Below are 25716 nucleotides of genomic sequence, written 5' to 3'. Positions count from 1 at the left end.
GCTGGTAAAATTAATTTATCCTCAGGCGACTTTACTATCGTGGCTTTATCCTGCAACAGTTCCTCTGGGCCAGGGTTTTTCAAAGTGCAGCTTATGACCCACAGATGGGTCATGGTCGGGTGTCGGGAGGGTCACGAAGCAATCTGTTTCAGCATTCTCACGGTGATCCTGATCACAGGAGAAATACCCAATGGCCGCTACCGGCATTTCAATCGAGAATGGCGGCCACCACTGTGCTTTAAATGACAAGGCAATTCAACCCTGGTTTAATGAAGAATGCTGGAAAGCATGTCAGGAGCAACACCAGGCATACCTAAAAATGAGGTGTCAACCTGGGGAAGCTACAACACACGATGACTTGCATGCCAAACAGCACAATGAGCAAGTAATAGACAGGGCAAAGTGATTCCACACCAATGGATCAGGTCTAAATTCTGCAGTACTGCCACATCCAGTCATGAACCGTAATGGACAATTAAACAATTCACTGGAGGAGGAGGCTCCACAAATATCCCCATATTCCTGATGCAACAGCCCAGTGTATCAATGCAAAAGATAAGTCTGAAGCATTCACAACAATCTTCAGGCAGAAGTATCGAGTGGATAATCTATCTCCGTCTCATCCAGAGATCCCTCGCATCACAGATGCCAGTCTTCAGCCTATTGGATTCACTCCATGTGATATCAAGTCATGGCTGAAGGCATTAGATGCTGCAAAGGCAATGGGCCTTGACAATATTCCGGCGATCGTACTGAAGACCTGTGCTCCAGATCTTTCCGTGCCCTGAGCCACGCTGCCACACTGGGATTTACTCGGAATGTGGAAAATTGCCCAGGTATAGCCTGTACACAAGAAACAGGACAATCCAACCCGGCCAATTACAGCACTATCAGTCTTTTTTCGATCATCAGTACTGTGATAAAGGGATCATCAACAGTGCAATCAGGAGGCACTTGCTTCACATTGATGCTCAGTTTGGGTTCTGCCAGTGTCACTCAGCTCCTCGCCTCATTACAGAATTGGTTCAGAAATAAACAAACAGATCGATTCCACAGGTGAGCTGAGAGTGACTACCCCTGCTACCGATGCAGCACTTGACCGAGTGTGGCATCAAGGTTTGACCTCGTAAAACTGGAGTTATCGGAATCAGTGGAAAACCTTCTACTGGTTGGAGTTATTCCTGGCACAAAGGAAGATGGTTCATAGAATCATAAAATTTACAGTGTAGAAGGAGGCCATTCGGCCTATCGAGTCTACACCAGCCCTTGGAAAGAGCACCCCACTTAAACCCAAGCCTCCACCCTATGCCAGTGACCCCACCCAACCATTTTGGACACTAAGGGAAATTTGTCATGGCCAATCCACCTAACCTGCATATCTTTGGACTGTGGGAGGAAACCGGAGCACCCGGAGGGAAGCCACACTTACACGGGTGAACGTGTGGACTCAGCACAGACAGTGACCAAGCCAGGAATTGAACCTGGGACCCTGGAGCTGTGAAGCAACTATGCTAACCACTGTGCAGCTGTGCTGTGCACGGTTGTGGTGATTGGCAACCAACCATCCCAGTTCTAAAACATCACTGGAGGAATTACTTCGAGTAATGTCCTCGGCCCAAATACCTTTAGCTACTTCATCAATTATTTTCATTCCATCATCTGGTCAGATGTGAGAATGTTTGCTGATGATTACATAATTTTCAGCAATAGATAGATAGATAGAGATAGAGAAATACAGCACAGAACAGGCCCTTCGGCCCACGATGTTGTGCCAAACTTTTGTCCTAGGTTAATCATAGAATTTTGGACACTAAGGGCAATTTTTCATGGCCAATCCACTCAACCTGCACATCTTTGGACTGTGGGAGGTAACCGGAGCACCCGGAGGAAACCCACGCACACACGGGGAGGATGTGCAGACTCCACACAGACAGTGACCCAAGTCAAAATCGAACTACCGTGCTGCCCTTAAGAAGAAGTTAATCTACACTCCATTATTCTACCCTAATCCATGTACCTATCCAATAGCCGCTTGAAGGTCCCTAACGTATCCGACTCAACTACTTCCACAGGCAGTGCATTCCATGACCCCACTACTCTCTGGGTAAAGAACCTACCTCTGACATCCCCTCTATATCTTCCACCATTTATCTTAAATTTATATCCCCTTGTAATGGTGTATTCCACCCGGGGAAAAAAGTCTCTGACTGTCTACTCTATCTATTCCCCTGATCATCTTATAAACCTCTATCAAGTCGCCCCTCATCCTTCTCTGTTCTAATGAGAAAAGGCCTAGCACCCTCACCCTTTCCTCGTATGACCTACTCTCCATTCCAGGCAACATCCTGGTAAATCTCCTTTGCACCTTTTCCAAAGCTTCCACATCCTTGCTAAAATGAGGCGACCAGAACTGCACACAGTACTCCAAATGTGGCCTGACCAAGGTTTTGTACAGCTGCATCATCACCTCACGGCTCGTAAATTCAATCCCTCTGCTAATGAACGCTAGCACACCATAGGCCTTCTTCACAGCTCTATCCACTTGAGTGGCAACTTTCAAAGATCTATGTACATACACTCCAAGATCTCTCTGCTCCTCCACATTGCCAAGAACCCTACCGTTAACCCTGTATTCCGCATTCATATTTGTCCTTCCAAAATGGACAACCTCACACTTGTCAGGGTTAAACTCCATCTGCCACTTCTCAGCCCAGCTCTGCATCCTATCTATGTCTATTTGAAGCCGACAACAGCCCTCCTCACTATCCACAACTCCACCAATCTTTGTATCATCTGCAAATTTACTGACTCACCCTTCAACTCCCTCATTCAAGTCGTTAATGAAAATCACAAACAGCAGAGGACCCAGAACTGATCCCTGCGGTACGCCACTGATAACTGGGCTCCAGGCTGAATATTTGCCATCCACCACCACTCTCTGTCTTCTATCGGTTAGCCAGTTTGTTATCCAACTGGCCAAATTCCCCACTATCCCATGCCTCCTTACTTTCTGCACAAGCCTACAATGGGGAACCTTATCAAATGCCTTACTAAAATCCATGTACACTACATCCACTGCTTTACCTTCATCCACATGCTTGGTCACCTCCTCAAAGAAGTCAATAAGAATTGTAAGGCAAGACCTACCCCTCACAAGTCCGTGCTGACTATCCCTAATCAAGCAGTGTCTTTCCAGATGCTCAGAAATCCTGTCCCTCAGTACCCTTTCCATTACTTTGCCTACCACCGATGTAAGACTAACTGGCCTGTAATTCCCAGGGTTATCCCTATTCCCTTTTTTGAACAGGGGCACGACATTCACCACTCTCCAATCCTCTGGTACCACCCCTGTTGACAGCGAGGATGAAAAGATCATTGCCAACGGCTCTGCAATTTCATTTCTTGCTTCCCATAGAATCCTTGGATATGTCCCGTCAGGTCCGGGGGACTTGTCTATCCTCATGTTTTTCAAAACACGCAACACATCTTCCTTCCTGACAAGTATCTCCTCGAGCTTATCAGTCTGTTTCACACTGTCCGCTCCAACAATATGGCCCCTCTCGTTTGTAAATACTGAAGAAAAATACTTGTTCAAGACCTCTCCTATCTCTTCAGACTCAATACACAATCCGCCGCTACTGTCCTTGATCGGACCTACCCTCGCTCTAGTCATTCTCATATTTCTCACATATGTGTAAAAGGCCTTGGGGTTTTCCTTGATCCTACCTGCCAAAGATTTTTCTTGCCCTCTCTTAGCTTTCCTAATCCCTTTCTTCAGTTCCCTCCTGGCTATCTTGTATCCCTCCAGCGCCCTGTCTGAACCTTGTTTCTTCAGCCTTTCATAAGTCTCCTTCTTCCTCTTAACAAGACATTCAACCTCTCTTGTTAACCATGGTCCCCTCACTCGACCATCTCTTCCCTGCTAAAGCAATATTCATGACTCATCAGAGACTGAAGCAGTCCATGTCCAAATGTAGCAAAAACAATATCCAGGCTTGGACCAACAATTGGCAAGTAACATTCACACCACACAAGTATCAGGCAATAACCATCTCCAACAACAGAGAATCCAACAAGGGTGGCATGGTGGCACAATGGTTAGCACTGTAGCCTTACAGCACGAGGGACCTGGATGCTCTGGTTTCCTCCCACAGTCCAAAAGATACACAGGTTAGATGGATTTGCCATGTCAAACATTGCCCCTCAGTGTCCTAACTTGTGTAGGTTAGACTACGGTGTTGTGGGGATGGGGGTGGGTTGTTGCTGTTCTTTCGGAAGGTCGGTGCGGATTTGATGGGCTAAATGTCCTCTTCTGCACTGTAGGAATTCTATGAATTACACCTTGACTATCAGTCACATTCCCATCACTGGACACCCCACTGTAAACCTCTTGGTGTTAACATTGACCAGAAACTGGACTGGACTTGCCAGATAAATACTCTAGCTAAAGGAGCAGATCAGAGTCTGCGAATTCTGAACGAGTAACTCAACTCCAGGGGCAGCACGGTGGGGCAGTGGTTAGCACTGCTGCTGCCTCGCGGCGCCGAGGACCCGGGTATGATCCAGGCCCCGGGTCACTGTCCATGTAGAGTTTGCACATTCTTCCCGTGCTGGGTGGGTCTCACCCCCACAACCCAAAGATATGCAGGAGAGGGGGATTGGCCACGCTAAATTACCCCTTAATTGGAAAAAATTAATTGGGTTCTCCAAAGTTAATTTTAAGAAACTTAACTGACTCCCCAAAACCTGTCCACAAGACACATTCAGGAGTGTGATGGTAAACTCTGCACTTGCCTGGATGAGTCCAGCTTCAACAACACTCAAGAAAGCTCGACACAATCCAAGATAAAGAAGCCCACTTGACTCACATCACTTCCACAAACATTCACTCCCTTACCACCAATGTACTGCAACAACAGTGTGTACCATCTACAAGATGCACTAGAGGATCCTTCAGCAGCACCTCCCAAATCCACCACTGCTGCCATCCAGAAGGACAAGTGCAAGAGATGCAAGTTCACCTCCAAGCCACTAACCATCCTGAAATATATCACCGTTCCTTCACTGTCGCTGAGTCAAAATCTTGGAACTCCCTCCCTAACTGCACAATAGGTGTACCTGCACAATAGGGGCTGCAGTGGTTCAAGAAGGGCAATTAAGGATTGGTAATAAATGTTGACTGACCAACAGTGCCCATATCCCGTGAAAGTATATTTTAAAAATAGATAGACACAATCACATTTTGCAATGGAGCAAAATAGAATTGGCTCAATTGATTCCAAGCAAGAACAACCATTGCGAATGAGGATCTTTCAGTGGTAATTATTTGATAGTACATTCAAGCAGCGTACATTCATTCTCTATTGATGTGATGGACCATGTTCCATGCCTGAGGAACAAATGCTTCATTGTGATTTGTACGGAGTGTTAATTGGATGTGATGTGCGACTGGCCCACTTGATGAATTCAACATGACAGCTGATCATTTTGGAAGTCAGGCCTCATTTTAATGAATCCGGTGAGCTGCCAATGTGAAACACATTCCCGTCGGCAAATTGTGTGCTGGGGGGGGGGGGGGGGGGGGGGGGGGGGGTCGTGATTATTACATAGTACCCAGCACAGCAAGCAGACTGAGTGTTGGAGGGTTTCAAGGCTCAAAGTAAGTAATTCCATTAAAAATAGGAGTGCAAAACCTCACAGCAGCTAATGGTGCCTGAAATGCACACTCACAAAGGTTCCCTCCCAACTTCGATTGCCTCTGAGAAAAGCAAAAGCTGCAAATGTTTGAGATATGAAATAAAAACAGGAAGTGCTGGAAAGGCCCAGGCGGTTTGGCAGCATCTATGGAGGGAGAAAGAGTTGGGGCACGATCTACTGGCCACACCACGCCCAACGAGAGTGTGTTGTGACCGGTAGATCCCGTGTGAAGCCTCCCGTGCGTTTCCCGACAGCATAATGCCTCATGGGATCTACCCAAGTCCCGCGAGGCATCAGGATCAGGAACCCGGAGACAAAGGGCAGGACCAAGTGGCCTTAAACCTACTGAAGTCTGCTTACCCAGTATCTACCAGCCTCCCGGAATCTACCGCAGCCGGGCACCGTTCAGTAAAGGTCCACACAAACACAGAACGGCACCCGGGAACTCTCCCAGGCCATTGGAGGTTGCTGGGTGGTCAGAGGTAGGGCTGGGTGCCACCCTGACCCTCCCTCTGGAATGCAGGCACCTTGGCACTGCAAGGCTTCTATCTTGGCACTGCCACTCATGCCCGGGTGGTATAGCCAAGCCAGTAGGAATACTACCAGGTGCTAGGGCAAGGGTGCCCAGGTGCCAAGGTGGCACTTCCAAGGATCGGGGCCTGAAAGAGGCTATGCCCATGAAAGGAGCGTAGAGGGGGGTTTGAAGGTGGGGGGCGTGCATGGCAGTTGTTGTGACCAAAGGCAAGGGTTCCACACGTAGCTAGATAAACAGGATAAAACAAGGTTTATTCTATCACTCCACAATACAAAAAAATCTGATACAATGTAGGTTCAGACACCCTGTGGGTGGTCGGTCAGTCAGAACACCAGGTAAGGATTTTTAAACAAAGTATTTAAAGTTTCCAATTCCTTTTTTCAATTATGGGGCAATTTAGCATGGCCAATTCATCTACCCTGCACATATTTTTGGGTTGTGGGGGTGAGACCCACGTAGACACTGGAAGAATGTGCAAACACCATACGGACAGTGGTCCAGGGCCGGGATTGAACCAGGTCCTTGGCGCCGTGAGGCAGCAGTGCTAACCACTGTGCCACCGTGCTGCATAACAGCAGATAAGAAGGGGCTTCTGGAAGGTTGGAGGGAAAAGGTTGGGGGTCCTGACAGGGGTGTGGAGGGGCCTGAAGACCAGGGCCCCCCCAGTCACCCTATAACAGGGTGTCCTCACTTGGTAATGCCCATTTGTGTGGGGTGTTACATCGTTGGTGTGAACAGCCAGTAAATCCCACCCCTAATGTCATGCTGCCTTGGTTAAGGTGGAGGCTGGATTTACCGGCTGCTTACGCCAGCAGATATTCCAGTTGCACGCGCCAGGCGCACAGGTTTCCCAGTGATGAGGGGTGTTGTCACCGGGAAATCCCATTAACAATGGTGGGGTCGGTAAATGCAGCTGGCTGTCCACCTCCACCGTTGAAAAACACGTCACGGAGTGGTCAGTAAAACCCTCCTCGACTGTCTTGCAAAGGGCACGTATCAAACCTGTGAATGTTATGGCCTGTGTGGCCGGAAAGACACGAATCCCTGACAACAAATTATAACATTTATGATACCACAAAGTCGCTCTTTACTTGTAATGAAGCAAAAGTAAAAAAATGAAAGAAGTTGCAGAATTTTCAAAAAAGTAATGTCTCCAGTTGCTCATTGTTAAATGCTTCTGTCTTCTGCAGCCATCTTGTTGTAATTATATTAAGACCATAAGACCATAAGACATAGGAGTGGAAGTAAGGCCATTCGGCCCATCGAGTCCACTCCGCCATTCAATCATGGCTGATGGGCATTTCAACTCCACCTACCAGCATTCTCCCCGTAGCCCTTAATTCCTCGCGACATCAAGAATTTATCTATCTCTGCCTTGAAGCCATTTAGCGTCCCGGCCTCCACTGCACTCCGCGGCAATGAATTCCACAGGCCCACCACTCTCTGGCTGAAGAAATGTCTCCGCATTTCTGTTCTGAATTTACCCCCTCTAATTCTAAGGCTGTGCCCACGGGTCCTCGTCTCCTCGCCTAACGGAAACAGTTTCTTTGCGTCCACCCTTTCTAAGCCATGTATTATCTTGTAAGTTTCTATTAGATCTCCCCTTAACCTTCTAAACTCCAATGAATACAATCCCAGGATCCTCAGCCGTTCATCATATGTTAGACCTGCCATTCCAAGGATCATCCGTGTGAATCTCCGCTGGACACGCTCCAGTGCCAGTATGTCCTTCCTGAGATGTGGGGCCCAAAACTGGACACAGTACTCCAAATGGGGCCTAACCAGAGCCTTATAAAGGCTCAGTAGCACATCGCTGCTTTTATATTCCAACCCTCTTGAGATAAATGACAACATTGCATTCGCTTTCTTAATCACAGATTCAACCTGCATGTTTACCTTTAGGGAATCCTCGACTAGCACTCCCAGATCCCTTTGTACTTTGGCATTATGAATTTTCTCACCGTTTAGAAAGTAGTCTATGCTTGGATTCTTTTTTCCAAAGTGCAAGACCTCACATTTTCTCACGTTGAATTGCATCAGCCATTTCCTGCACCACTCTCCCAAACTGTCTAGATCCTTCTGCAGCCTCCCCACTTCCTCAGCACTACCTGCCTGACCACCTAACTTCGTATCATCGGCAAACTTCGCTAGAATGCCCCCAGTCCCTTCATCCAGATCATTAATATATATGGTGAACAGCTGTGGCCCCAACACTGAACCCTGTGGGACACCGCTGGTCACCGGCTGCCATTCTGAAAAAGAACCTTTTATCCCAACTCTCTGCCTTCTGTCAGACAGCCAATCCTCAACCCATGCCAGTAGCTCACCTCGAACACCATGGGCCCTCACCTTACTCAGCAGCCTCCTGTGTGGCAACTTATCAAAGGCCTTTTGGAAATCCAGATAGACCACATCCACTGGGTTTCCCTGGTCTAACCTACTTGTCACCTCCTCAAAGAATTCTAACAGGTTCGTCAGGCACGACCTCCCCTTACTAAATCCATGTTGACTTGTTCTAATCCGACCCTGCTCTTCCAAGAATTTAGAAATCTCATCCTTAACGATCGATTCTAGAATTTTACCAACAACCGAGGTTAGGCTAATTGGCCTATAATTTTCCATCTTTTGTCTTGATCCTTTCTTGAACAAGGGGGTTACAACAGCGATCTTCCAATCGTCCGGGATTTTCCCTGACTCCAGTGATTTTTGAAAGATCTCAACCAACGCTTCCGCTATTTCTTCAGCCACCTCTCTCAGAACTCGAGGGTGTAGCCCATCGGGGCCAGGAGATTTGTCAATTTTAAGACCTTTTAGCTTTTTTAGCACCATCTCTTTTGTAATGGCAACCATACTCAATTCAGCCCCCTGACCCTCTATAATTTTTGGAATATTACTCATGTCTTCCACTGTGAAGACAGACGCAAAGTAACGCAAAGACGCAACTGTATTGGGAGCCAATTCATTCTGTTAACCCATCAATGTGGGCATAGAACATAGAACATAGAACAGTACAGCACAGAACAGGCCCTTCGGCCCTCAATGTTGTGCCGAGCAATGATCACCCTATTCAAACTCACGTATCCACCCTATACCCGTAACCCAACCCCTCCCCTTAACCTTTCTTTTAGGACACTACGGGCAATTTAGCATGGCCAATCCACCTAACCTGCACATCTTTGGACTGTGGGAGGAAACCGGAGCACCCGGAGGAAACCCACGCACACACGGGGAGGACGTGCAGACTCCGCACAGACAGTGACCCAGCCGGGAACTGAACCTGGGACCCTGGAGCTGTGAAGCATTTATGCTAACCACCATGCTACCGTGCTGCCCATCTGGTAGTAATTTGTGCCACTCAGAAATTATCTTTACAGGTACGTCGCCTTGGCGATAGAGCCGTTGCCAATGGCGCATAGGGCATCGAGGGGCCATAGAGGGATTGAGCAGGCCGTGCACGAGCATAGGATCTCATTGTATATGAACGATCTGTCACTGTATATTTCAGACCTGGTGGGCAACATTGGAGGTATCATGGGGATCCTGGGGCTGTTTGGCCGCTTCTCAGGATACATGGGAAAAAGCAAAGTGTTCCCATTGAGACTAGAGGGCAGGAAAGGAGAATAGGGGAGTTGCCGTATCAGGTGACGTGGGCAAGTTTTAGATATTTGGGTACCCAGGTGGTGTGGAGCTGGGCACTGTTGCACAGGTTGAACCTGGCTCCATCGGTGGAGCAGATGGGGGTGGGGGGGGGGAATTAAAGAGGTGGGGTTTTTTCAGGAAGGCTCGTACTTGCAGATATTTAAAGGCGTTTCCTGGTGGAAGATTAAATTTGTGCTCCAGTGCCTTCAAACTGGGAAAGCTTCCGTCTATGAACAGATCTCCCATCCTTCTGATGCCTGCCCTCTGCCAGCTCTGGAACCCACCATCTATCCTACCCGGGACAAACCTGTGGTTGTTGCATATCGGGGTCCAGACCAACGCACCCTCCACCTTCTTGTACCTCCTGCACTGTCCCCAGATCCGCAGTGTCGCTACCACCACCGGACTTGTGGAGTAACGGGTTGGCAAGAACGGCAAAGGAGCCGTTATCAAAGTTCCCAGACTGCTACCTTTAGATGACGCCGCCTCCAGCTGCTCCCACGCCGATCCCCAGCCCCTCCCCCCATTGTCCACTTCCTAATCATAGCTATATTGGCCGCCCAGTAGTAGTTGCGAAAGTTCAGCAGCGCCAACCCACCCCCCCCTTCCGACTGCACTCCAACAGTGATCTCCTTACGCGCGGAGTCTTATTCGCCCACACAAAGCCCGTAATGATCCTACTCACCCGCTTAAAAAAGGCCTTAGGGTTTAAGATGGGGAGGCACTGAAAGACAAACAAAAATCTGGGGTGGACAGTCATTTTCGTGGTCTGCACCCTCCCTGCCAGTGACAGCGGGAGCATGTCCCACCTTTTAAAGTCCCCTGCCATTTGCTCCACCAACCGGGTCAGGTTGCGCCTGTGCAGGGCATCCCATTTCCTGGCCACCTGTATAACCAGGTAACAAAAACTTTTCTCTACCACCCTGAGCGGCAGTTCTTTCAGTCTCTCCTCCTGTCCCTTGGCCTGGATCACAAATAATTCGCTCTTTCCCATGTTCAGTTTGTACCCTAAAAAACTACCAAAATCCCTCAGGATCCGCAGAACCACCCCAATCCCCTCCACAGGGTCCGAAATGTACAGGAGCAAATTGTCCGCGTATAGCGAGACCCCATGCCCCCCCCCCCCCCCCCCCCCCCCCGCCGAACGAGTCCCCGCCAGTTCCTCAAGGCTCTCAGCGCCATAGCTACTGGTTCTATGGCGGGGGGAAATAGTAATGGGGAGAGGGGACACCCTGCCTCGTTCCCCGGTGAAGCTCGAAGTACCCCGACCTCAGCTGGTTTGTACATACACTTGCTACAGGTGCCTGGTACAGCAATTTCACACAGCCAATAAAGCCCCCACCAACCTCCCCAGCGTTTCCCACAGATACTCCCACTCCACCCGGTCAAAGGCTTTCTCTGCGTCCATCGCTGTTACCACCTCTGCCTCCCCTCCCTCTGAGGGCATCATAATAATATTCAAAAGTTTCCGGACATTGGTATTGAGTTGTCTGCCTTTAACAAACCCAGTCTGGTCTTCCTCCATCACCCCTGGGACGCAATCCTCAATTCTTGTGGCCAGAATCTTAGCGAGCGATTTGACATCCACGTTTAAAAGTGGAATCGTCCTGTATGACCCGCAATGTTCCGGATCCTTCCCTCGTTTAAGAATGAGTGAGATCAAAGCCTGTGACATTGTTGGGGGGAGGGATCCTTTCTCTCTAGCCTCATTGAAGGTCCTCATCAGGAGTGGGCTCAATATTTCCGAAAATCTCTGACAGAATTCTACCTGGTAACCTTTCGTCCTCGGGGCTTTACCCTATTGCATGCCCTCTATGCCCTTGACAATCTCCTCCAATTCAATCGGGGCCCTCAGTCCCTCCACAGGTCCTCTTCCACCTTTGGAAACCTCAACTGGTCCAAAAATTGCCTCATCCCTTCCGCTCCTGTCGGGGGCTCCGACTCACATAGTTTACTATAGAATTCCTTAAAGACTCCGTTCACCCCCCCGGATCCAAGACCGCGTTACCCTCCTTATTCTTTACTCCCCCGATTTCCCTGGCCACCTCCCGCTTTCGCAGTTGGTGTGCCAGCATTCTACTCACTTTCTCCCCGTACTCACTAGACTGCCCCCCTTGCCTTCCTCAGCTGTGCTACTGCTTTCCCTGTAGCCAGCAGTTCAAACTCCACCTGCAGACTCCGCCGCTCCCTCAGTAGCCCCACCTCGGGGACCTCCGCATATCTCCTGTCCACTCGGAGTATCTCCTCCACCAGTCTTTCCCTCTCTGCTCTTTCTCTCTTTTCCCTATGGGATCGAATTGAGATGAGTTTCCCTCTGACAACTGCCTTCAGAGCCTCCCAGACCATTGCCGCTGCTACCTCACCCGTATTGTTTGTTTCCAGGTAATCCTGGATGTTCCTGTTAATCCGCCCGCAAACTTCTTCTTCCGCCAGCAGCCCCACATCCAGGGCGGGATTCTCCGTAGCCCTTCGTAACGCGGGTTGCCTGCGAAAAAAATCGGTGTTAATCACTCCGGCGTCGGGGCCTTCTTTAAGGCCGCTATTCTCCGTTCCCGGAGGGGCTAGCAGCTGACTGACGCGATACGCGTCAGTTTCACCAGCTGCGGAAGTGGTGAGACCCGGCGTTTTTTGGAGGATAAGGAGAGAGACAGACCCGGCATTTTGGGGGGGGTGTGTGTGTGTGTGTTCCGGCATTTGGGGGGTGTGTGTGTGTGTGTGTGTTCCGGCATTTTGGGGGGGGGGGGTGTGTGTGTGTTCCGGCATTTGGGGGGGGGGGTGTGTGTTCCGGCATTTGGGGGGGGGGGTGTGTGTTCCGGCATTTGGGGGGGGGGGGGGGGGGGTGTGTGTTCCGGCATTTTGGGGGGGGGGGTGTGTGTGTTCCGGCATTTTGGGGGGGGGGGTGTGTGTTCCGGCATTTGGGGGGGGGTGTGTTCCGGCATTTTGGGGGGGGGGGTGTGTTCCGGCATTTGGAGGGGGGGGTGTGTTCCGGCATTTGGGGGGGGTGTGTTCCGGCATTTGGGGGGGGGGGTGTGTTCCGGCGTTTGGGGGCAGCGGCGGGCAGAGAGGGGGGGGCGACGGATGCCCGGGGCCAACGCACCGTCGCCCCCCCCCTCTGTACGCCGCTGCCCCCTACCCTAACCCCCTCCCCTCACCACCCCTACCCCCTTCACCACCCCTACCCCACTCCAACGCCGCACCCACCCCCCACTAACACCGCACCCCCCCCCCCCCCCACTAACGGAGGAAGGAAGGGGGGGAGGAGGAAGGAAGGGGGGGAGGAGGAGAGAGGGGGGGGTGTGGGTACCGGCCTTCAGAGGGAGGGGGACGGGGTGTGGGTTGCGGCGTTGAGGGTGGGGGGTTGCGGCGTTGAGGGTGGGGGGTTGCGGCGTTGAGGGGGGGGGGAACCCGGCGTTGAGGGGGGGGGTTGCGGCGTTGAGGGGGGGGGGGTTGCGGCGTTGCGAGAGATGGGGGGCGGCGTTGGAGGGGGGTAGGGGTGGTGGGGAGGGGGGTAGGGGCGTTGGAGGGAGGTAGGGGTGGTGAGGGGGGGGGTGGTTAGGGTAGGGGGCAGCGGCGTTCAGAGGGGGGGGCGACGGTGCGTTGGCCCCGGGCATCCGTCGCCCCCCCCCCCTCTGCCCGCCGCTGCCCCCAAACCCCCCCGATGCCGCAACCCACCCCCCCGATGGCCGCAACCCCCCGATGGCCGCAACCCACCCCCCCGATGGCCGCAACCCCCCGATGGCCGCAACCCACTCCCCCGATGGCCGCAACCCACTCCCCCGATGGCCGCAACCCCCCGATGGCCGCAACCCACTCCCCCGATGGCCGCAACCCCCCGATGGCCGCAACCCCCCGATGGCCGCAACCCACTCCCCCGATGGCCGCAACCCCCCGATGGCCGCAACCCACCCCCCCGATGGCCGCAACCCCCCGATGGCCGCAACCCACTCCCCCGATGGCCGCAACCCACTCCCCCGATGGCCGCAACCCACTCCCCCGATGGCCGCAACCCCCCGATGGCCGCAACCCACTCCCCCGATGGCCGCAACCCACTCCCCCGATGGCCGCAACCCCCCGATGGCCGCAACCCACCCCCGACACTGAACGGCGTCAACCATCATCAATGGTTGACGCCGTTTTAAATCAACTGTGATTTTCGCCGACGTGACCCGTGGCCACGTCGGCGGGACTTCGGCCCATCCGGGCCGGAGATTTCAGGTCAGTGCAAATAAAATGAAATCCCGCCGGCGCCAGCTGTTTTCACAGGCTGGCGACGGGATTTGCACAACGCCGGTTTTTTACCGGCAGGAGAATTCGAAAACCTGCGGGAGCGGAAATAACGCCGCTTCCCGCCAATTCTCGGACCCTGCGTGGGGTCGGAGAATCCCGCCCCCAGTCTCCAGAGTGGGCACTGCCCTCTCTCCTCACTAAGCCGCAGGTCCACCCAGTGCAGGGCATGGTCCGAGACTGTGATTGCTGAGTATTCTGTCCCCGCAACCTTTGGGATTAACACCCTGCTCAAGACAAAGAAGTCTGTGCGGGAATAAACCTTATGAACGTGGGAGAAAAAAGAGAACTCCTTCGCTCTCGGCCGCGCTCTCGGCCGCGCGGGTCCCCCCCCCCCCCCCATCTGCTCCATTAAACCCTTCAGTTCCTTAGCCACTGACGGTCGCTTCCTTGTCCTGGACTTCGACCGGTCCAGCTCGGGGACAATTACTGTATTAAAGTCTCTCCCCATGATCAGGTTGTGTGACTCTAAGTCCGGGATTTTGCCTAGCCTGTGTCTCATAAATTCCACATCATCCCAATTCGGAGCATAGACGTTCACAAACACTACCCCCTCCCACTTACCACACACCATTATATACCTGCCCCCTCTTCTGCCACAATTCTCCCAGCCTCGAATGCTACACCCTTACGGATCAGAATTGCTACTGCCCCTGGTCTTCGAATCCAGCCCTGAATGGAACACCTGGCCTACCCATCCCTTTCTCAATCTCGTGTGATCTGCGAGCTTTAAATGTGTCTCCTGAAGCATTGCTACGTCTGCCTTTAACCCTTTTAGATGCGGAAACAACCGCGTTCTTCTGACCGGCCCATTCAAACCCCTCACATTGCACGTGATCAGCCTGGACGGGGGGCTACCCCCCCTCCCCCTCCCCTCCCCCCCCCCCCCCCCCCCCCCCCCCCCCCCCCCCCCCCCCCCCCCCCCCGGACCAGCCATCGCCCTTTCTCAGCCAACCTTGAGCACGCACCCCTCGCTTCCTCGAGCACCCCCACAGGGAGCCGCCGCCCCCGACCCTCAATTGGTACCCTAAAAGTGATACCTCCTCTGTCAGCAAAGCAGCATCCCCCCCCCCCTCCAACAGCCCCACGACCCAAAACGCCCCACCAGGCACCAGCTGGGCACTTGCTCACCCCCCACTATGCTCCCGAGAGTCTGCTGACCCATGCTGTCCCTGGCAGCTCCCGTCCCTGGCACCGATCAGACTGTCGCTTCATTGTCCGGACCCCGCTTCCCACATGAATAAACCAATTACACTACCTCTCCAGCCCTAGTGAGTAAATAGTAATACAAAACGAAAAATAAACAGAAGACACTAACATTGCCCCGTGAGGAGACACCTGTTGAACCAAGGCTCCAACTTCACGAAAATTCGCACTAAGTACAGAGCCTACTCCCCCCTCCGTATCTCAACTTTGCCGAAAACACTGCACCCTCCAGCCACCACCACAGCCCTTACACGCACCCAACATTGTATACAATCTTATATTAGAAACGGTACCGTGTTACCCAGCCCCACTGCCGCATTCCACCAAAGCTTAGCTGTTTTTTAATTTGAGTCCAGCTTTTCTTGTTTAATGAATGACCACACCTCGTCTGGCGTCTCAAAATAGTGATGCCGTTCCTTGTACGTGACCCATAGCCTCACTGGGTGTAGCATCCCAAATTTCACACCCTTGCTGAACAGGGTCACCTTCACCCAGTTGAATCCAGCACACCTCTTGGCCAGCTCCACACCCAGGTCCTGGTAGATGCGTATCACGCTGTTCTCCCACCTGCTGCTCCGTTCATTTTTTGCCCACCACAAGACAAGTTCCTTGTCCGAGAAGCGATGAAATCTCACCACCATGGCCATCGGCGGTTCATTCGCCTTGGGCTTCCTTGTGAGGGCTCTGTCGAGGGAATGTCCCCATTCCTATCAGCGTCTCCAGCATCTTGGACACAAATGTTCCCACATCCGACCCCTCCACACCTTCAGGGAGGCCCACAATTCCCAAGTTCTGTCTCCTGGACCTGTTTTCTAGGACCTCCAGCTTCTCCTGCCACTTCTTGTGGAGGTCATCCTGCGCCTCCACCTTAAGGGCCAATACGACCACCTCGTCCTCATGGTCGGATAGCTTTTTCTCTGTCTCCTTAATCGCTTTCCCTTGTGTCACCTGAGTTGCGATCATTTGGTCTATTGATGCCTTCATCGGGGCCAGCATGTCCTTTATAAGATCAGCAAAGCAGCTCCTAAGGAACTCCTGTTGCTCCTGTGCCCACTGCGCCCATGGACCCTGGTCTATACCGGCCGCCATGCCGTGCCTCAGCACCCGCTCCGCACGCCTCTGTCTGTTGGGACTTAAACGCTTCACCCGGCCACTCCTGGTCAGCTGTCCATACAACCGAGAGGGAATCCTTTTGGCAGTGTTCGCGTCACCAATCTGCCCCAAATATTCCATTTAAACTCCTGAAAAAGGTCTGAGAGTCCGTTCCAGATGGGAGCTGCCGAATGCACGACCTATACCTCCATGGCCGCCACCAGAAGTCTCGTCACCGCTTTTTCAATGGCCTTGGCGAGATCTTTTCACAGTTATTCCCTCTGCTGCTAGAATTCAGCTTTAATAAAGGCCCTGAAGTCAGCTTGAAGCCTTTAAGCTCGCCCTTCCCCAGCCTGCATGCTGGAAGAGGCTTTTGTCTTTACTGCAGCTCCAGCCAAATCTCTCACTGTTTCTGCCGGGTCTGGTAACCAAGAGACATACTATTCCTGGGGGAAAGTACTCCTCCAACATTCACCTGCACCTTTTCATCAAAATTCCACCCCGTATTGATTAAGAAAGAGCTCTTTTCTGTAACCTTGGGCAGGAGCTGCCTTCTGTGTGGCCACTTACTCCATGGTCCACAGCGGAATCATATCCATAGGTTTTCATCGGCGGGGCAGACACAAGGTTTCGGGACAGGGATTGAGTGCTTTGCCGATCTGTTTATGGGGGAAGATTTATAAAGTTGGAGATCCTGGAGTAAGAGTATGAGTTGCCCAGGGGGAATGGCTTTAGGTACCTGCAGCTTTGGAACTTTGCAAGAAGGGAAGTGCCGTCCTTTCCTGGGTGCTTTTGAAGGACGAAATAGGGGAGACGTCAGATGCCTATAAGAAGTTGAGGGAGTGGGAGGGAGCCCTGGTGGGGGATATTTTGCGTGAGTGGAAAGAATAGCTGGGAGGGGAGGTGGGGGCTGGGACGTGGGTGGAGGCCCTCTGGAGGGTGAACACGTCCTCATCTTGTGCAAAGCTAAACCTCACCCAGTTTAAAGTAATTGTATGGCTCATATGATGGTGGCGAGGATGAGTAGGTTCTTTTTGGGGGTAGAGGACAGGTGCGGGCAGTGCGCTGGGGGCTCCTGTGAATCACGTCCACATGTTCTGTGCGTGTCCAAGATTGAGGTGGTTCTGGCAGGGGTTCTCGGACGTGATGTCCGAGATGCTGGGTGTGGAGGTGGCCCCAAGTCCAGAGGTGGGGATATTTGGAGGGTCAGAAGACCCGGAAGTCCAGGGGATGAGAGAGGTGATGTTTTGGCCTTTGACTCCCTGATAACCCGGAGATGGATTTTGTTCCCGAGTCCAGAGGTGGCAGGACTTGGAGCCGCTGAAAGTGGGAATGTGGGTGAATGACCTGGCAGAATTACCGCGGCTGGAGAAGGTTACGTTCGCATTGAGGGGGTCGGCAGATGAGTTCACCCGGAGGTGCAAGCCGTTTATTGATTTCTTTAAGGGGGTTTGAGAGATCAGCAAGCGGGAAGAGGGGAGGGGGTGGTGGGGGAGGGGGTAAGGGGTTAAAATGGAGCAGGCGGGATGTGAGGAGGGATTGGCGTTAGGGGAGCAGGGTGGGAGAGGGTGTTGGTTTTTTATTGAATTGTTTGGTTGTTCTTCTGATTCTGTTTGTATATCTGAAAATGCCTTCAATAAAAATATTTTATAAAAAAAATTATCCTCATAGAACTGAATCGAATAACTAATTAAATCTCATTAACTGTGTGTGTATATTTGTATAGTAACATTTCAGCCCTTTATTATTTAGACATTCTATAAATTCTCTAACTTAAATTATTACTTGTGACAAAAACCATTGCATTAAATTTTAGCGGATGGAAGTTAATGTGTAGGTCAAGTGCTCCATCTGTGGGATTGGGAAGAGCTGAAAAGAATCAAATCAGATGTTAAATGCCAAGATAAAAGCAAATTACTGCGGATGCTGAAATCTAAACAAAAACAGAAAATGCTGGAAATTCTCAGCCGGTCTGACTGCATTTGTGTGGAGAGAAGGTGGAGCTCCTTCGATCTCATTGATTGTATCCGCTGCTCCCAATGCGCTCTACTCTACATTGGAGCAACTAAAAATGCAGACTGGGTGGCTGCTTTGTGGAACACCCTCGGTCGGTCCTCAAGCAGAATCCAGGCCTTCCTGTCACCGCCATTTCAACTCACCATCCTGCTCTCATGTCTACATGTCTGTCCTTGGCCTGTTGCAACGTTCCAGTGAAGCCCAGCGCAAACTGGAGGAGGAGCACCTCATCTTCCAATTAGGCACGTTACAGCCTTCTGGATTTAACAGCGAATTCAACTTAAGACTGTGAACTCTGTCGTCACGTTCACTCCTTTTTTATTTTTATCAATCTATTTTAATTCCTTCCATCAATCTGTTTTTCCCTCACCACCATATACCATCCCCCCACCACACCCCACCAGAGCCATCTGTTCCTTGTTCGATGTGGTCCTTTGTCATAATATTTATCCCTGCTCTGCTATTGACACATTCTGATCTCTTCATATGCCACTATCAGCACCCTTCTTAGCCATGATTACCACCATTTACATTCCTTTGACTTTTTGTCCCTGACATTTTTGTTAATCCCTCCCAGGCCTCCATCTATTGCTGGTCCTCAATTCAGCCTCCATACTCCACCCTCCCAAACCCCTCACAGTATAAATCTCACCCTATTTCCATTTCTTTCCAGCTCTGATGATGTCATCAGACTCCAAACTTTCTCTCTTCACAGATGTTAAATGTACTGTGTAAAACTTGGAGAAAAACTTTTGCCTGAATTTTCATACTCGAGTGGGTGGGGGGGGGGGGGGGGGGGGCATTGGGAAAATGATCAATTCTGCATGCCTGCCTCAGGAGAAAGTGAATGTCAAGGTGCGGTGTTCATTGCTGGAGTCATTCAGCTGGGAGGAGGTTTGGAGGCAGCCAGATGGCTGTCGGGTGTGGAGGTTGACTGGTGAAAAGGTCCCCCTCGCCCTTTCCGGTGACAGCGGCTCAAGGTGGCTGACCAAGTAGAGCAGAAGCGGAGGACTTTCAGGAAATTTAACTACAGAGGTGTTGACCTAGATCAACTCCTGGATATGTTCTATGAACAGCTGATGCAGCTGTATTGTGCCTGCCAGCGCACCCGTGTGAACAGAGCTGCAAACAGCAGTCCCTCCTGAAGAGGACAAGGCCAAAAAGGAAGCTCCACCAATGGAGAAACCAGAGGTTGTCAAAACTCACCTTCGGGATATGGTTATCCTCCCAGAGATGGTTGGCAGCACGGCTGGTGTGTACATTGGCAATACCTTTAATCAGGTTGAAATCAAGCCTGAAATGATTGGCCATTACCGTGGCGAGTTCTCCATCACCTACAAGCCTGTCAAATACGGCAGACCTGGTACCGCTGCTACTCACTCCCCCAGGTTCATCCCTCTGAAGTAAACCATTTACCCTCAATGTCATGGGACTTTGTCCCAGTAAAAACAAAAACGCAAAGACACAGCCATAAGACCATAAGAAATAGGAGCAGAATTAGGCCACTCGGCCCATTGAATCTACTCCGCCATTCAATCATGGCTGATATTTTCTCAGCCCAATTCTCCTGCCTTCTCCGAATAACTCCTGATCCCCTTATTAATCAAGAACCAATCTATCTCTGTCTTACCCTCTCACCCTCCAAACAATCATCACACCCATCGTTGCCACCTCATCACTCCACCCCAGCTATGTCCATACATGCCCCCTATGCTACGTTCTGCCCTCAGAATCAGTAGAATCCCTACAGTGCAGAAGGAGGCCATTTGGCCTATCAAACCTACACCAACCCAAAGGCAGCACTGTGGCGCGCTGCTGCCTCACGCGCTAAGGACCCGGGTTCGATCTCGGCCTTGGGTCACTGTCCGTGTGGAGTTTGCACATTCTCCTTGTGTCTGCGTGGGTCTCACTCCCACAACGTAATGATATGTGGCCACGCTAAATTGCCCTTTAATTGGAAAAAATTAAGAAAACGTCTGCACCAGCACTCTGAAAGACCACCCTACCGAGGCCCACTTCCCCGTCCTAGCCCTGTAACTACACCTAACCTCCATCCACCCCCTCAGGCCCGTCATGACCCCTATGCCAGGCTCTGGTATTTCCATGCCAACTGAACCACTCTAAACTTTCTCGAAGCAATGAACGTGACAATATAAAGGAGGTTGTTTGAAAGAAAGCTCAGAAAGCTTCAATAAAGACAGAATTTCTTTCCCTCGATAAGAAGATCAAATTGATACAGAGCAGTGGTAGATAATCTGGCCAAATAAAGCTTGTTTTTTGGGCTCACATAGGCTCGAACAGCCTCATTTGGGCCATGCAACTTCCTGACATATTTGGCTGGAATTGAGCTATCAAAAATAGCAGGAGAGAGGAAATGGTGTGGTGGAAATGTCATTGAGCTGGAGTACTTTCGTTCACGGGCTGAAATTGCGCAATGGCAGCTGGTGGAATTTAAATTAATTTAATCACAAGTCTTGAATTATGACCAAATCTCAGTAATGGTGAAAATATTTTATAGTTATCGTACAAAAATTATTTTGTTCACTGATGCCCTTTCGGGAAGCTAATCTGCCATTTTTACCTCGTCAGGCCTATATGTGACTCCAGATTACAGCAATCTGCTTGACTTTTAATTGCCCTCTTATGTGGCCTGGCTAGCCACTCAGTTGTGTCAAACTACTACAGGAAAGTTGATTAGGAAGGAACCCGGACGGACCACCCAGGATCAACCGAGGCACTGGAAATAGCAATGGAAAACCTAGCTCTGTTAACCCTGAGTAGTCTTCATTTTAAACCTCCGGGGGCCTTGTGTCAAACATGGCTGTTCCACAGGCTAGTCATGTAAATGCCTGAGACAGTTATCCTCACGCAATCATACCTTAAAGAACATTTTCCAGATAATACCTTCACCAACTCTGAGTATGTCCTGTCCACTGCAGGAAAGAGCCAACTGAGGTGGAAATACAGAGGTATACAGTCAAGAGGGAGTTGCCCTGGGAGCCCTCAACATTGTCTCCAGACCCTATGAAGTCCCATGGCACCAGGTCAAAGGTGGGCAAGGAAACCTTTTGTTGGTCATCACCTACCACTCTTGCTCAGCTGATCAATCAGCGTTCCTCAAGATTGAATACTATTTGGAAGAAGCACTGAATTTAACAAGGGCATAGAATGTATCCTGGGTGGGGAACTTCATTATCCATTACCAAGAGTAGCTGGGAAGCACCACTACTGACCGGGTAAATGAGCCAGCTGTTCGACTGTGTTGAGGAGGTGGTAAGGGATACAACAGGAGGGAGATGCGTACTCAACATCACTCTCATTATCTACCTTTCACAGCTTCATTAGTCCATGACATTATTGGTGAGTGACCACCACACAATCCTTGTGGAGACAGTCACATTGAAATTATCCTCCGTCATATTGTCGTCTACCATATGCCAAATGGGATAGAATTCAAACATATCTCGTGACTCAAAACTGGATACTCATGAGGCATTGTGGACCATTAGCAGCAGCAAAATTGTATTCAACCACAATCTGTAACCTCATGGTCTTGCATATCCCCCACTCTGATGGTCTGGCATATATTTGAATGAAAAGTGCACAACGGCATACCAGGAGCAGCATAAGTCACTCTAAAAACTAGTGTCAACCTAGTGAAGATAAACACAGGGATACTTGTATGTCAAACGGTGAAAACAACAGCAATAGACAGAGTTACAAATCCCACAGCTACTCTTCAAATAAATGCCACAGGGTGTGTTACCACCAGTCAAATGGTCAGGCGTAACCCCACTTTAATGACAGCTCTGAAAATGTAGTAGTGCCACAGTGCTGCAGTGATACATTATATAAGATGGGCAAGTCTGCCTTGTGGTTTGAAGCCATAACTTATCATCAAGTAACCATTATGCTGTTATGAAGTTTCATTATTCTATTACCATTTCAAACCCATGCTCACAACTTCAGATCATTCATAATTTGATAGATGTTGGCCGGGGTTCTCCCCTACCCGGCGGGCCCCGGCGTGATGGAGTGGCGTGAACCACTCCAGCGTCAGACCGCCCCAAATGTGTGGATGTCTCCGCACCTTTAGGGGCCAAGCCCTCAAATTGAGGGGCTAGGCCTACGCCGGAGTGGTTCCCGCTCCGCCGGCTGGCATGAACGGCCTTTGGCGCCACGCCAGCCGGGGCCGAAATGTCTTCGCCGGCCGGCGTAAGTCCACGCATGTGCCAGAGCGTCAGCGGCTGCTGACATCATACCACCACATGCGCAGCGGAGGGGGTCTCTTCCGCCTCCGCCATGGTGCAGACAATGGCGAAGGCAGAAGAAAAAGAGTGCCACCACGGCACAGGCCCGCACGCCGATCGGGGGGCTCGATCGTGTGCCAGGCCACCGTGGGGACATCCCGGGCTCAGATCGCCTCGCGATCCCCCCCCCCAGATCCCCCCCCCAGGAGCCCAGTGCCCGTCTGTGCCACCAATCCCACAAGTAAAGTAGGTGGTTTAATCCACGCCGGCGGGAGAGGCTTGTCAGCGTCAGGACTTCGGCCCATTGCGGGCCGGAGAATCGCCGTGGGGGGCCCACCGACCGGCGTGGCGCGATTCCTGCCCCCGCCGAATCTCGGGTGGCGGAGAATTCGGGACACGGTGCGGGTGGGATTGACGCCGGCCCCAGGCGATTCTCCGACCAGGGGAGGGGTCGGAGAATCCCGCCTCTTGTCATGAAGTGCTGGTCATGCAATGAGATATTAATGACAAATAAAGTCATAGAATCATAGAATACCTACAGTGCACAAGCAGGCCATTTGGTCCATTGAGTCTGCACCAACCCTCTGAAAGAGCACCCCACCAAGGTTCACTCCCCCATCCCATCCCCCTAACTCTACCTAACCTTTAAACACTAAGGAGCAATTTAGCATGGCGTGGTCAGTGGGAGGAGACCAGAGCACCCAGAGGAAGCCCATGTAGACTTGGGTAGAAAGTGCAAACTCCGCACAGTCACCCAAGGTCAGAATCGAAACTGAGTCCCTGGCGCTGTGAGGCAGCTGTGCTATGCTAACCACTGTGCCACTGTGGTTAATACATTTACATGAAGTTCACCTTCCACAAACTTCAAAAAATATATCAAGACAAAGATTTAAGTGGTATTAATAGCCATTTAAAATGAGCAATTTTAAATGAACGCATAATTGCACACACCACTAATTTGCTCAGTACAGTTTCAACTCATTGAACTTAGAAAGTCTATGTAAGCTAAAACATAATTATAATTGTAAACAAATACAGCTTTTTAGATTTACATCCTTTTCCCACCAAGAATTGTGAAGAACAGCTTCAGTCACAGGGCAATAAAAATTCCATGAAGCGAAAGATTTTTTTAATAATGCTAGATACCAAATTTCATATAATGTGACAAAATAAAAACAAATAATTGGATTGGAACATTTCTTCCATATTAATATAATTGATAGAGGTGGTAAAGTCAAGGTCTTAGCGCTGTACATCATGAAAGCTTACAAGAAAATCTGAGCATGCAGTTGCTATGGAAACTGCCAGGGTTGTCTGAACTATTACCTAAAGGATATAATTCCCCAAAGTGCATCACTAGACAATACACCCCCTCTTAATAACACTGTGTCAACAGAGGTGTGATTTATTTCCTGCAATGTTTTGAGTAGCTTTAACAAAATCGAGAACATTCTATCCCTTTTCCTGGTGCTTTATAATGTGTGAAATTTAACAACTAAAAAGGATTAACATTTTTTTTCAGAATTGCATTAAAAGCAGATTGTTCTCTTTGTTCTTTGAGATTTTACACCACCCTCTTTTCATTTTCTAAAACTCTTGACTCATTTTTGGCAAAGTTCCCCAGGCCCTGGCAGTTACTCATGTAATTTGCCCAATTTTGCATTACAAAGCAACAGTGAATTTGGACGCACACCAAGCTTCTAGTTGGAGTAAACAACAGCAGATAATCAACAATCTCAAGGATTATTCCATGTACTGGGAAAATGATTTACTGTTTTGCATTTTAAAAAATTATTACTTCTGATGTCAAATTTAAGTACCAACTCAGCGAGAATGTGCAAGGATTTTATTGATCCTTTGAATTAATTCAATTCTAATTTGAGAGTATTTTAACATCATATATTTGTTTAACTTGAAATATGAACGAATTGATAGTGTATTATTGATTCAACAATGTTAAATGATTGCACATTAATGACTGCACAAATCTCTGTACGTATCTTCAAAACATAAAAATAAAGACTAATATTCAAAACCACAAGCTAAAACGATTTTTTAATTCTGAGCAAGGTAGTGAGACCAGAACTTCACCATCAAACATAACTTTGTGATAATCATGGGCAGTACGGTGGTGCAGTGGTTAGCACTGCTGCCTCATGGTGCCGAAGACCTGGGTTCGATCCCGGCCCCGGGTGACTGTCCGTGTGAAGTTTGCATATTCTCCCCGTGTCTGCGTGGGTCTCACCCCCACAACCCAAAGGTGTAGGTGGATTGGCCACGCTAAATTGCCCCTTAATTGGGAAAATTGAATTGGGTACTTTAAATCTATTGAAAAAAACTTTTATAATCTTCTGATCAATTGAGACCATGGAGGCAATTTGTCATCTTTTACCTGCTTGTGATTTGCCGGTTCAGCTCAGGTGTCTGGACTGCTCATTCGCAAATGCAGAGTGAGGCCAACAACACGGGTTCAATTTCCTTACTGGCTAAGGCTGTTTATGAAGACCCTGCCTTCTCGACCTTGCTCCTCAACTGAGCTGTGGCGATCCTCAGGTTAAATCACCACCCTCTCAAAGAGGAAATCAGCTGATGGTCATCTGGGACTATGCAACTTTACTTACTTTACTTTCTTGCCTGAATTCGGAATCTGACTGTGCACAACTGGAGGGGAGGGGGAGGAGGTACTTAACCTGTCCCTTAGATGTCAAGCTCTGTCTGATGCAATGTTCAGGTGTGCGTGTGAAAGGACACATAACATGCCTGTTCAAAACAGGAGCGGCCTGTTTTCCACATAGGCCAATTAGAGTCTTGCACGGCAGCATGGTGGAGCAGTGGTTAGCACTGCTGCATCACGGCCCTGAGGTCCCACGTCCAATCTGACTCTGGATCACTGTTCATGTGGAGTTTGCACATTCTCCCCGTGTTTATGTGTCCCCCCCCCCCCCCCCCCCCCCCCCCCCCCCCCCACCTCCCCCATGGCTCAAGATGTGCAGGGTA

The 25716-nt window shown here is 50.3% G+C and overlaps 2 protein-coding genes across 2 annotated transcripts in view; one reads left to right on the top strand and one right to left on the bottom strand.

The window, feature by feature from the left end:
- The window catches only part of LOC119964294 (protocadherin-23-like), a 289809-nt gene that overhangs the window by 126064 nt on the left and 138029 nt on the right, over positions 1–25716 (bottom strand). The window lies entirely within an intron of this gene.
- LOC119964101 (40S ribosomal protein S15-like) lies at positions 320–19876 on the top strand. Its single transcript, XM_038793407.1, is given in 4 exon segments — positions 320–385; positions 19441–19591; positions 19594–19617; positions 19620–19876. Coding segments are annotated over 4 exon segments (498 nt in total).

The sequence above is a fragment of the Scyliorhinus canicula genome, chromosome 4 (genome assembly GCF_902713615.1).
Source record: "Scyliorhinus canicula chromosome 4, sScyCan1.1, whole genome shotgun sequence".
In the NCBI taxonomy this organism is placed as follows: domain Eukaryota; kingdom Metazoa; phylum Chordata; class Chondrichthyes; order Carcharhiniformes; family Scyliorhinidae; genus Scyliorhinus; species Scyliorhinus canicula.
This window is presented reverse-complemented; position numbering and strand designations above follow the sequence as displayed.